At 35.1% G+C, this 11,522-nt stretch overlaps 1 protein-coding gene across 1 annotated transcript in view; it reads right to left on the bottom strand.

Moving 5' to 3' along the window:
• The window catches only part of LOC132758790 (serine-rich adhesin for platelets-like), a 56,277-nt gene that overhangs the window by 4,703 nt on the left and 40,052 nt on the right, over positions 1 to 11,522 (bottom strand). The window contains 16 exon segments of the mRNA XM_060750487.1: positions 464 to 631; positions 1,049 to 1,101; positions 1,477 to 1,620; positions 2,439 to 2,514; positions 2,923 to 2,969; positions 3,679 to 3,925; positions 4,287 to 4,436; positions 5,300 to 5,455; positions 5,911 to 5,960; positions 6,504 to 7,223; positions 7,225 to 7,475; positions 7,478 to 8,409; positions 8,412 to 9,575; positions 9,861 to 9,978; positions 10,198 to 10,637; positions 11,075 to 11,195. Coding sequence (XP_060606470.1) covers positions 464 to 631; positions 1,049 to 1,101; positions 1,477 to 1,620; positions 2,439 to 2,514; positions 2,923 to 2,969; positions 3,679 to 3,925; positions 4,287 to 4,436; positions 5,300 to 5,455; positions 5,911 to 5,960; positions 6,504 to 7,223; positions 7,225 to 7,475; positions 7,478 to 8,409; positions 8,412 to 9,575; positions 9,861 to 9,978; positions 10,198 to 10,637; positions 11,075 to 11,195 — 4,837 coding nt within the window.

An 11,522-nucleotide genomic window follows, 5' to 3' on the forward strand; every position in this document is an offset into this window, starting at 1 on the left:
AATACGGAGCGCAATGGCGTTATTCTGATTTTTTTTGTTACTCTATTTTAAAACCAAAAAATATTAGATTCTAGATTAGAGCCAAAACAAATATTAAAACTGGATAAACTTTTTTGCAATGCATTTGCAAGTTAAATCATATATTTTCAAAGTATCTGTAGTGGCATTTTCATCTATCAGTCATATTATGAGATTCCTTTAATGCATGATTACTACTAGCCTATATTAATTTAACAATTCAAATCGTCTTTTGGTGTATGGGCCGGTGACCGTAAATAATATAATGCAAAACTGAATATTCATATGAAGCTTTTTAAACAAAGGATGATACATCTTATCAAGTGATATACTGTAGTATCAGCGTTGGATGTCTTAACAATCAAAACATGGATAGAGTATTTCTGCACTTGAAAATGGTGATTTTATCATAAGAACCCAATACTGTGACAGATCATCAACTTACAAGACACGTCAGCGTTACAGTCCTCCTGCTCGAATAGATCTTCGGCACACATTGTACCATCACATCTTGGTGGAGGGCTGTTGCAAAGCCGAGACCTGAACCTCATACCTCCTTCACAGTTCTTGGTACAGGTTGTCCATTCAGACCAAGAAGATACACCGCCATCAACTATTGTAAGGACATTAAGACGTGTTTTTATTTAACAAAAATACAAAAAAAAAGCAAACAAACAATAAAAACTGCTATCTATTGAATAATGAAGGAATAAAATCTGCACTTAAAGTCAATCAATTTTCGGGCACTAAAGTACTCGTCCTATAATTATGTTATAACAATTACTCAATAAGTCTTTTTTTTTCAAATGAAGAACGCATAAAAATGAAGAATGAACATGGTTAACAAATGATTATCTTACACAAAAATGTTCTGGGTAACTCCCTAATCAATCATGATGTTGGTTAAATACCAAGAATATCTTGACAACTGTAACTTTTATATATGTACAACTATGTGCCTTTTTAATAGTTTTTTTGTGTGCAAAAAATGTAGAGCATTTAAAAGGAAAAAAGAAAAAAAAAAGCTTACTGTTATTATCTTCTTTGGGTTTGCAGTCTAGGTTGCCATCACTTCCACAATAACTAAAAGCAAAAAGTAGTGAATAAATAAATGAAAATAAAATTGTAGATTCGTGAATCATTGTAATCCTAGTACAGAAAGTACTTGATCAAACGATATATAGACCTGTTAAATTTCCCGCAGAAAAATCCATTATTTATTATTTTCTGCAACTCTTAAGTACTCATTCTTTCTTATTTGCTGTGCAATTATTTTTTGGTCATACGCTGTAGACCACTAAAAGCTTATAAAATGTAATTCATTGATTTAACAGAACATGTTACAAGTAAACTAGTACAATAAAAAATGATAAAAGAATATATATATTTTTACCAAAAAAAGCCCCCAAAAAACCAGCTATAGCTAACTAGCAAGGGAGATAAATGAATATAAATTACCAGACTTCACACGTGCAATTTGTGATAACTTCTCCTTGTTCGTATTCTTCTCCATCAATTACACATGGTTTGCACGGGTCCTCATTACACGGTTCTGTCTGACTTGACTCGTCGTGTTCATCACATCCATTACCACTTGATTCCCTGTACATATTAAGGAAATGTTCAAATAACGTCAACTTTACGACATAGATTAATACTACTATAGTGATATGACGTTTTCCGTGACGTCATCATTACAACGGTAGTATGTATCTCGTCATAGTTTCTTTACAATGTGTTTTACAGTGACATAATTTTTGTATTAACACTTAATCAGCTAAACATTGTCAATGGGATTGCATCGGCATTGAATTTGGAACACTCCGTTCAAATATCTAGCGATGCCAATATAAGAATACCAAGATGTATCTACCAACAGTATATGGCCTAGTCATAATGCAACAGGTTGGCCTGGCTTTATTACATTGGTAGGTATCTAAGTGACCGTACATCTTGAGGGGAAAATGCAAAATTAAGATTACATTATATATAAGTGTGATTTTCAAACATTACTTCTTTGATTTTCATGATTTGGAACTTCAAAGTAAGGGAATTTTATAGCTTTATGTCATATTCATTCTGTACTTAGTCATGTATTAAAACAGGGGTTTCTTAACCTAAGGAATACTGTTCTCTCACAAAAGGACATTGATAAAGTAACTGTAAGAATTCATGTAATGATACTATTTCATGTTTTGAAAGGTTAATAAAGTTTAGAATGTAAGAGAAAGTGAAGGAGCGACGGCCTAGTTGACGTGGTATTTGCTTTTAACCCAGATATTGTTGGTTCGGGTCGTAATGAGAGTATAACGGTGTTTTCCTACATGTTAGGTCGAAGAATGTGGCTTGAAAGTGCTTCAAATTAGATACATTTGTACATGCTTTCTAACATAAATATTGTTTAAACCAAGACACAGTACCTGTCCCTGTAGCGTTCGCCACCACCGCAAGTCTTAGAACATGAGCTCCATGTAGACCAAGAACTCCATATACAGCCTGTAATGTAGTGTTTTCAAGCGTCCATAAGCACGACAAAATGCGACAATGTCAAATAATTATAGATTGTAGTACTAAAAAGTCTTGTGTTGGAAACAATGCTTGTGTGTATATCTCACTAAGGTATATGTGAATAAAACGCTCTCACGTGCTACTCTATAATGTTAGTGGGATTGTTTATTTTGTTTAAAAAACGTTTACTAAGCAATGAAAACTACATTACAATTAAAGTCGTTCTTTTTTTTTTAATTTTATAAAGTTTTAAATTATATTTGAAACTCTTAATTTTAGAAACTCTTGAAGATGGCAATTTATTACCAGAATTGCCTTGGTTCCAAATTAAAAAAAAAAAATTATTATTTGCATACTTAGAAGTTCTTATTTATGTATATATATATATATACTTACAGTTTTCACTCGGCGTACAACTTTTTTGATTGTTTTCGTTACATACACTAAAATGAAAACAAAAATGTTTTACTACCAAAATATATACACACAAAAATGGATAACATTCTTTCATTTTTAGTACAGTATTTGTTGTACTTTATATTAAAAAGGTCAGCATTATCAACAGACCATTAATAGTTAAAAAAAATAAACAACATAAAAAAAAAATTAAAAAAGAACTAAATGCCCATTGATGTCGACAGTGAATAGCTTTGTAAGTAAAACTTCTATTGTCTGTGAGCTTATAACATAATTTAAGTGAATTGTTCCGTAATGAAAAGTCTTTAATACAATAAATAATTAATAAATGTTGATAGTATGTGACAACCAACCACGTAACATTTTCAACATATCCATCTTCATACTAAATCACTTAGAACTCTATCCACATCAATAAATATTTTATATGAATATCAAAACAATACATGTCTTTTGTTTTTATGAATATTTGAAATATTGCAAGTGTGCCTGTTGTAGACCAATCCGCTTAAAAAGACATAACTTGGAGTTATTACCAATACTTTGGGTGATTTACAGTACTTAGGGTTATTAACAGTGCTTGGGATTTGAACCAGTATTTTTAATAGTATTTAATAGAACTTTCGGATAGTGGACATAAAAGAGTAAATGTAAACGCGATCAACAAACCAAAATTATTGCCGAAAATAAATCTCATTTATTATAATGATCTTCTAAGAAAAAAAATCAACCTACCATTCCATGCAGTCGCCAGTGCTTGGGAATGAATGCCCTTTTGGTACAGCATTGCCCTCGTCATCATAACATGGACACTCCGTTTCATTGATACATTGGTGGTTATAGTAACGCATTCCAATCGGACATTTACAACCGTATGTGCAACCTTCTAATCGATCACATACACCTGGGTTTCTGTATTCCTGGCACAAAGAGTCACAAGGGTCGAAGCAAGTTTCAATATGTTGACCAGGTGGACATGTGGCTAAATGAAAGGAAGGAAAACATGTTTAGCCATTGAATAAAACACAACAAAAAGAAAATTAACACAAAATGCATCAACAACAAAAAAAGTAACGATTTAACAGAAATGAAAATTTCACGATATGTCCGTGTATAAGCATTCGTTTGACTGAAAGAAAATATCAAGTGCTTAAGAAGTAAAAACTAACCTAATAATAGTTAGTACTAGTAAAATGTTGACGATGTAACTTAGAGGTCGAGCAGTACGAGATACATTGACCATGATATATCTAGGAATGTCAAAGTTGATTTAGTTCAGCGTGTAAAGTAACAATTAACATTTAAATGTTCACTGTCTGAAATGACAATATTCGGATACTAACTTGGAGTTGTTGTTGAACATAATTCGGAGCAAGGTTCAGATTCAGATTTCTCTTCGCAGGAGCCCGAACGCGATCGACTTCTTGTCTGTGTGCCCGAGCAATCACACGGAGTCCATTCTGACCAAGTGTTACAGGTGGGTGTAGTTGTGGCTGTAAGTAATCAACACAATTTGAATATAGGTAAAGATTGAACAAATGATATGCTTTAAACTTATGTACATGTATATTCGAATCTTAGGCGTTGCAAAATTTGTTCCTGACGACAATTAATTTCGGACACTGAATCCAGTTGGAGTCTCATTTGTGCCTCACACTGATTCAGAAATCTTGTTGGGGGTTAGAAAACGGTCACTTACAGAGAAATTGGTTAAGTTAGTTGGTAGGGCAAACCGGTTCGATTGGCAAAACGCCAAGTATGCCCATCCATGCGACCATTATATACCAGGATCAAACGGCAGAGAAGTACTGTCTTATCATGATCTGCACTGTTCTTACCAATTAGCTTTTATTTTGAAATTAAACCTAGAAAAAAATCTGTATGGTTTTGTCAAGAGTTAGATGTGCACAAGTCTAGTACCTGCGATATGATATTTAGATTGATAATGGTTAAAGGCCCATTATGCTTCAGAGAAATATTAAATAACAATTTCTATTTCTTAAAATCTTTTTCATTTTTGGTGTCAAGCTATAGTTTCAAAACTGTTACTTAATGACCAATAACCTGAACCACCATTGGCCTCTGTTGCTGTTTGGCAACTAGTACAGTTTTAATGACTTAGTATTTTGTCCGAAAGTGAAAATACTACATTGTTTACATTATCCTACTTTTAGGACAAATTATTTTACATTTAGCACTACTTTCATCAGGTGTAAGCATCTATCATGCTCTTAAAACATGATTTAAATGTTATAAATTCTAACATTGCCCTTTCTAAAGAATGAAATATTCATTCATTTCTGAAACACAATGTGCCTTTAATACATTATTAAATCGGACTTTGAACTTATCTTACAGTAACAATCCCCGCTGTCGCATCTATCATTTTCCTCTAGTGATTTGTTACATATGATAGAATCTCCAAATACCAAGTAACGTGACCTGCTTGTCCATCCATTACCACATGACACTGAACAAGGTGTCCACGCGCCCCATGGTGAATACACGCATTCTAATAGACAGAAAAGTCAAACAAAACATTTATATTCATTTCTCAATGATTTCCGTTTAGAATGTTACAGCCACAAATTATTTATTTAAACGACAACCTTTTAGACATATATATAAACCTACAACATATATAGACCTACAACATATAGGAACAAGAGCTGTCGGTAGGGCAGCATGTTCGACTTTTCTCAGTGCTTGATGGCAAAACAAGACCGCCTTGAACTTTTAACTTAGATATGAATATAATTCTGTCAAAATCCATATAAGAGTTAGTTAAAACATATTATATAAAGTTAAAGATATTTCAAAGAAATAATATAATAAAAAGAAATTAACAAATATTAACAAAGAGATAAGTGTACAAAGGGCAAGAACTTCAAAGGGAGATTACTGGCTGCTGTATTTTTCCCTTGCTTATAAGGAGATTAAATATATAATTAAGAAAACAAATTTTACCACAGTGAGTTTCATTTTGGCAGCTAAAACTGTTGTCATCCATACATGTGCTGGAACAAGAAAACGAGTTTTGATTATTTAAGCGCTAGAATATGTTCTTTTTCTTCATATCGTATATCAATTTTATAAACACCCATAGAAATCATAGAATCCTGTCCACATTTTCCAAATTAGGTCCATATGCACATACACAATCAATTACAATCGTGTTGTAAAAAATACACTGAAATCTTCTGAAGAATTAAGGAGTTTCACATTTTAAAAAGTATTATAAAAAGCCAAATATCATCAATCTTATAAATATGCACAGTATTAGCTGGAAAAGGTGTTTAAAGTTTTCGAATACTGAAATCTTCTGAAGAATTAAAGAGTTTCACATTTTAAAAAGTATTATAAAAAGCCAAATATCATCAATCTTATAAATACGCACAGTATTAGCTGGAAAAGGTGTTTAAAGTTTTCGAATACTGAAATCTTCTGAGGAATTAAGGAGTTTCACATTTTAAAAGTATTATAAAAAGCCAAATATCATCAATCTTATAAATACGCGCAGTTTTAGCTGGAAAAGGTGTTTAAAGTTTTCGAATACCCACCATATTCTACAGTCCATTCTGACTTCAACACCATGTGTGATGATATCAAGGTAATTCACTGTTTCTTCGTCACTGGTGTAACCTGGTTCTCCATCTCTCTCAACATAGGCTACAACATTTTCTGAAAAATTGAATCTGCAATAACCTGTGGTTGTCGATATAGAAGATGTCGGTATCGTGGTTGATAACGTCGTAGGTGACGAAGTTATTGTAACTGTGGTACTGCCTGACGTAGAGCTTATAGTAGTTGTAGTGAATGAAGTTGTTGGACTTGTAGTACTTGGTGTTGTGCTTGTTGTACTTGATGTGGTTGACGTTGTTGGGCTTGTAGTACTTGGCGTTGTCCTTGTTGTACCAGATGTGGTTGACGTTGTTGGACTTGTAGTACTTGGTGTTGAGCTAGTTGTACTAGATGTGGTTGACGTGGTTGGGCTTGTAGTACTTGTTGTTGTGCTTGTTGTACTAGATGTTGTTGGACTTGTAGTACTTGGCGTTGAGCTTGTTGTACTAGATGTGGTTGACGTTGTTGGGCTTGTAGTACTTGTTGTTGGGCTTGTTGTACTAGATGTGGTTGACGTTGTTGGACTTGTCGTACTTGGTGTTGTGCTTGTTGTACTAGATGTGGTTTGTCGTTGTTGGGCTTGTAGAACTTGGTGTTGTGCTTGTTGTACTAGATGTGGTTGACGTTGTTGGGCTTGTAGTACTTGGTGTTGTGGCTTGTTGTACAGATGTGGTTGACGTTGTTGGGCTCGTAGTACTTGGTGTTGTGCTTGTTGTACTCGATGTGGTTGACGATGTTGGACTTGTCGTACTTGGTGTTGTGCTTGTTGTACTAGATGTGGTTGACGTTGTTGGGCTTGTAGTACTTGGTGTTGTACTAGATGTAGTTCCCGTTGTTGGACTTGTAGTACTTGGTGTTGTGCTTGTTGTACTTGATGTGTTGTAGTTGCCGTTGTTGGACTTGTAGTACTTTGTGTCGTGCTTGTTGTACTTGATGTGGTTGACGTTGTTGTACTTGTAGTACTTGGTGTTGTGCTTGTTGTACTAGATGTGGTTGACGTTGTTGGGCTTGTAGTACTTGGCGTTGAGCTTGTTGTACTAGATGTGGTTGACGTTGTTGGACTTGTAGTACTTGGTGTTGTGCTTGTTGTACCCGATGTGGTTGACGTTGTTGGGCTTGTCGTACTTGGTGTTGTGCTTGTTGTACTAGATGTGGTTGACGTTGTTGGACTTGTAGTACTTGGTGTCGTGCTTGTTGTACTCGATGTTGTTGACGTTGTTGGGCTTGTTGTACTTGGTGTCGTGCTTGTTGTACTAGATGTGGTTGACGTTGTTGGACTTGTAGTAGTTGGTGTTGCGCTTGTTGTACTAGATGTGGTTGACGTTGTTGGACTTGTGGTACTTGGTGTTGTGCTTGTTGTACTTGATGTGGGTGACGTTGTTGGACTTGTAGTACTTGGTGTTGCACTTGTTGTACTTGATGTTGTTGACGTTGTTGGGCTTGTAGTACTTGGTGTTGTACTTGTTGTACTAGATGTGGTTGACGTTGTTGGGCTTGTAGTACTTGGTGTTGTGCTTGTTGTACTAGATGTTGTTGACGTTGTTGGGCTTGTTGTACTTGGTGTTGTGCTTGTTGTACCAGAAGTGGTTGACGTTGTTGGACTTGTAGTACTTGGTGTTGTGCTTGTTGTACTAGATGTGGTTGACGTTGTTGGGCTTGTTGTACTTGGTGTTGTGCTTGTTGTACCAGATGTGGTTGACGTTGTTGGACTTGTAGTACTTGGTGTTGTGCTTGTTGTACCAGAAGTGGTTGACGTTGTTGGACTTGTAGTACTTGGTGTTGTGCTTACTGTACGATGTGTGGACGTTGTTGGGCTTGTAGTACTTGATGTGTTGAAGTTGTTGGGCTTGTAGTACTTAGTGTTGTACTTGTTGTACTAGATGTGGTTGACGTTGTTGGGCTTGTAGTACTTGGTGTTGTGCTTGTTTGTACTTGATGTGTTGAAGTTGTTGGGCTTGTAGTACTTGGTGTTGTGCTTGTTGTACTTGATCTGGTGGACGTTGTTGGGCTTGTAGTACTTGATGTAGTTGAAGTTGTTGGGCTTGTAGTACTTGGTGTTGTACTTGTTGTACTAGATGTGGTTGACGTTGTTGGGCTTGTAGTACTTGGTGTTGTGCTTGTTGTACTTGATGTGGTTGAAGTTGTTGGGCTTGTAGTACTTGGTGTTGTACTTGATCTGGTGGACGTTGTTGGGCTTGTAGTACTTGATGTAGTTGAAGTTGTTGGGCTTGTAGTACTTGGTGTTGTGCTTGTTGTACTTGATGTGGTTGAAGTTGTTGGGCTTGTAGTACTTGGTGTTGTGCTTGTTGTACTAGATGTGGTTGACGTTGTTGGGCTTGTAGTACTTGGTGTTGTGCTTGTTGTACTAGATGTTGTTGGGCTTGTAGTACTTGGTGTTGTGCTTGTTGTACTAGATGTGGTTGACGTTGTTGTGCTTGTTGTACTTGGTGTGGTGCTTGTTGTACCAGATGTGGTTGACGTTGTTGGGCTTGTGGTAGTTGGTGTTGTGCTTGTTGTACTAGATGTGGTTGACGTGGTTGGGCTTGTAGTACTTGATGTTGTGCTTGTTGTACTAGATGTGGTTGACGTTGTTGGGCTTGTAGTACTTGGTGTTGTGCTTGTTGTACTAGATGTGGTTGACGTTGTTGGGCTTGTAGTACTTGGTGTTGTGCTTGTTGTACTAGATGTTGTCGACGTTGTTGGGCTTGTAGTACTTGATGTGGTTGACGTTGTTGGGCTTGTAGTACTTGGTGTTGTGCTTGTTGTACTAGATGTGGTTGACGTTGTTGGGCTTGTAGTACTTGGTGTTGTGCTTGTTGTACTAGATGTGGTTGACGTTGTTGGGCTTGTAGTACTTGGTGTTGTGCTTGTTGTACTAGATGTTGTCGACGTTGTTGGGCTTGTAGTACTTGGTGTTGTACTTGTTGTTGGCGTTGTATGTGTTGATTTTGATGTTGTTGTTGTTTGACTTGTTGTAGATGTTGACGGTGGTACTGTTGGTTCCTCTGGGGCTGAAATATATATTGTTGTCTTTATCTTTCATTCCAAACCATTCAAGGACTAATATACTCAGGTTAGAAAATAATGCTTATTGTGTATGCCTGTAGCTTTATTCAAATGTTTGTTTTGACATAAAAACAGTATTGTTTATATTTTCTAATGAGCTCTAAAACCGATAAATGCAGTCACAATATATAATTGTACTTTATAATAAAAGTTATTGTATTATTACAATAAATTGTTTTTTCATCTGTTGATATATCTTTCAATTTAAGAATGAGAACAAAAATACACACTGTTAAAGCAGCCACGGACGCTTATGTAGAAACCAAAGGGTGGTGTGAAGACACTAAGGTTTAATTTGACATTTATCACGTTGTCCGCATCTATCTTTACTTTAGTATTGCCCAGGTACTGAAAACAAGAAACAAACCACAATATGATAGCATAACCATTTAAAACTTGTGCTAGGATTAACATATTTACATAGACATATAGGGAGAATGAATTTAAATTTAATTGAATTTCACGTTGCATGATATTTGAACATGATAACAGAATCATTAATTAAAAAACCTAACATAACTTCAATCACTGCCTTAACTCAATATTAAAAAAAAGAAACGAACATACCGTATCGTTTAACTTATAGGACTCGGTTCCATTTTCGAATGAAATGATGATTTCATATTCTATGTTGTTACTTGTCTCCTGTGTGAACAGTTCTAATGTACTCAGTACCGAAGCTTTCATATCTAGTGAGACAATAACGGGGGCTGGAACATTTATAGGAAAGAAGGTGCTTTCATTTTTATAAGGCCTTAATTTCCGTTTTTCTGTCCCATTATTTGTTAAATCCTGACCGTTCACATTGGTGACCGCTATGTTGTAGTCAGGGATATAAGTCTCATTATGTGCAGTTCCCATGCCTTCGTCGACACAAAAATTAAGTGTTGTACTTGATAATGAAGTTGTTTCTGCTGTTGTTGTTGTGAATGTCGGCAGCGTTGGTGTTGTTGTACTAACTGTTGTCGGAGTTGTTGTTTTTGGCGTAGGTGTTGTACCAGGTTCACCTATATATGAAAGTATAAGATAAACAAATGCATTTACATAATGTTAAGAAATTCCTCTGAAGATAATTCTATAAATAGACTATGCTGCTCTCCTTTGTGAGTTTTTAAAGCCTAACTACTTTAGAGCCCGTGTTGTATGGGTTAACCCCGAATCGTATCTCCAGAAATCTCAATATATAAAGATTCTAGTAAAACCTATATCAAATGTAGAATTAAATTAATATTGTATAATGTTATTATAAAAACACATCCTAAGTTTTTAAGACGTCACTGCTTTTATTCACACACCATGACCAACCGAATATATTTTCTTTCAAAATGACTTTGAAAGACATATCGTTAAATAATTTAAATAATTCAGTTGTCTGACCAAATTATCTAAAGTAATTATTAAATCAATCTTAGTAAAAGAGCATTCAATACAAATATGTTCTTACCTTTAAAACACGCAAATATACTGAGTTCCTTTATAGTAATTGGAGCTACATAGTCGGTTATTGTAATTGTAACATATGTCACATCACCCTCGTTAATAACAGCAGTACTGGAGTCCTGATACTAGAAAAATCAAAATAGAATTAACACCAATCATTTTGTTTCATTGAAATCAAGTTTGCAAAAAGAAGTCGATTTAATTATCAACGGTATTTGCCATGGAATAAAAAAGAAAAATGTAAAATAATTGTTTGTATCTTTCTATTTCTTGTCAGGCTGTAAAATTCTGGCAAAGTGTATGTGTGATAATACACAGCTTATAAATTAATGCGCCCAAAAGAACGTCTCTATGATATCATATAACTTGCTATTTATGGTCCCCTATACATATCTGAATAGCGTATATATAAATATGATATATTTCGAAAATTACGTGTGTTTTATACACAT

This window comes from Ruditapes philippinarum, unplaced genomic scaffold, assembly GCF_026571515.1.
Source record: "Ruditapes philippinarum isolate M1 unplaced genomic scaffold, ASM2657151v2 ctg2851_1_1_1_1, whole genome shotgun sequence".
Taxonomy (NCBI): Eukaryota; Metazoa; Mollusca; class Bivalvia; order Venerida; family Veneridae; genus Ruditapes; species Ruditapes philippinarum.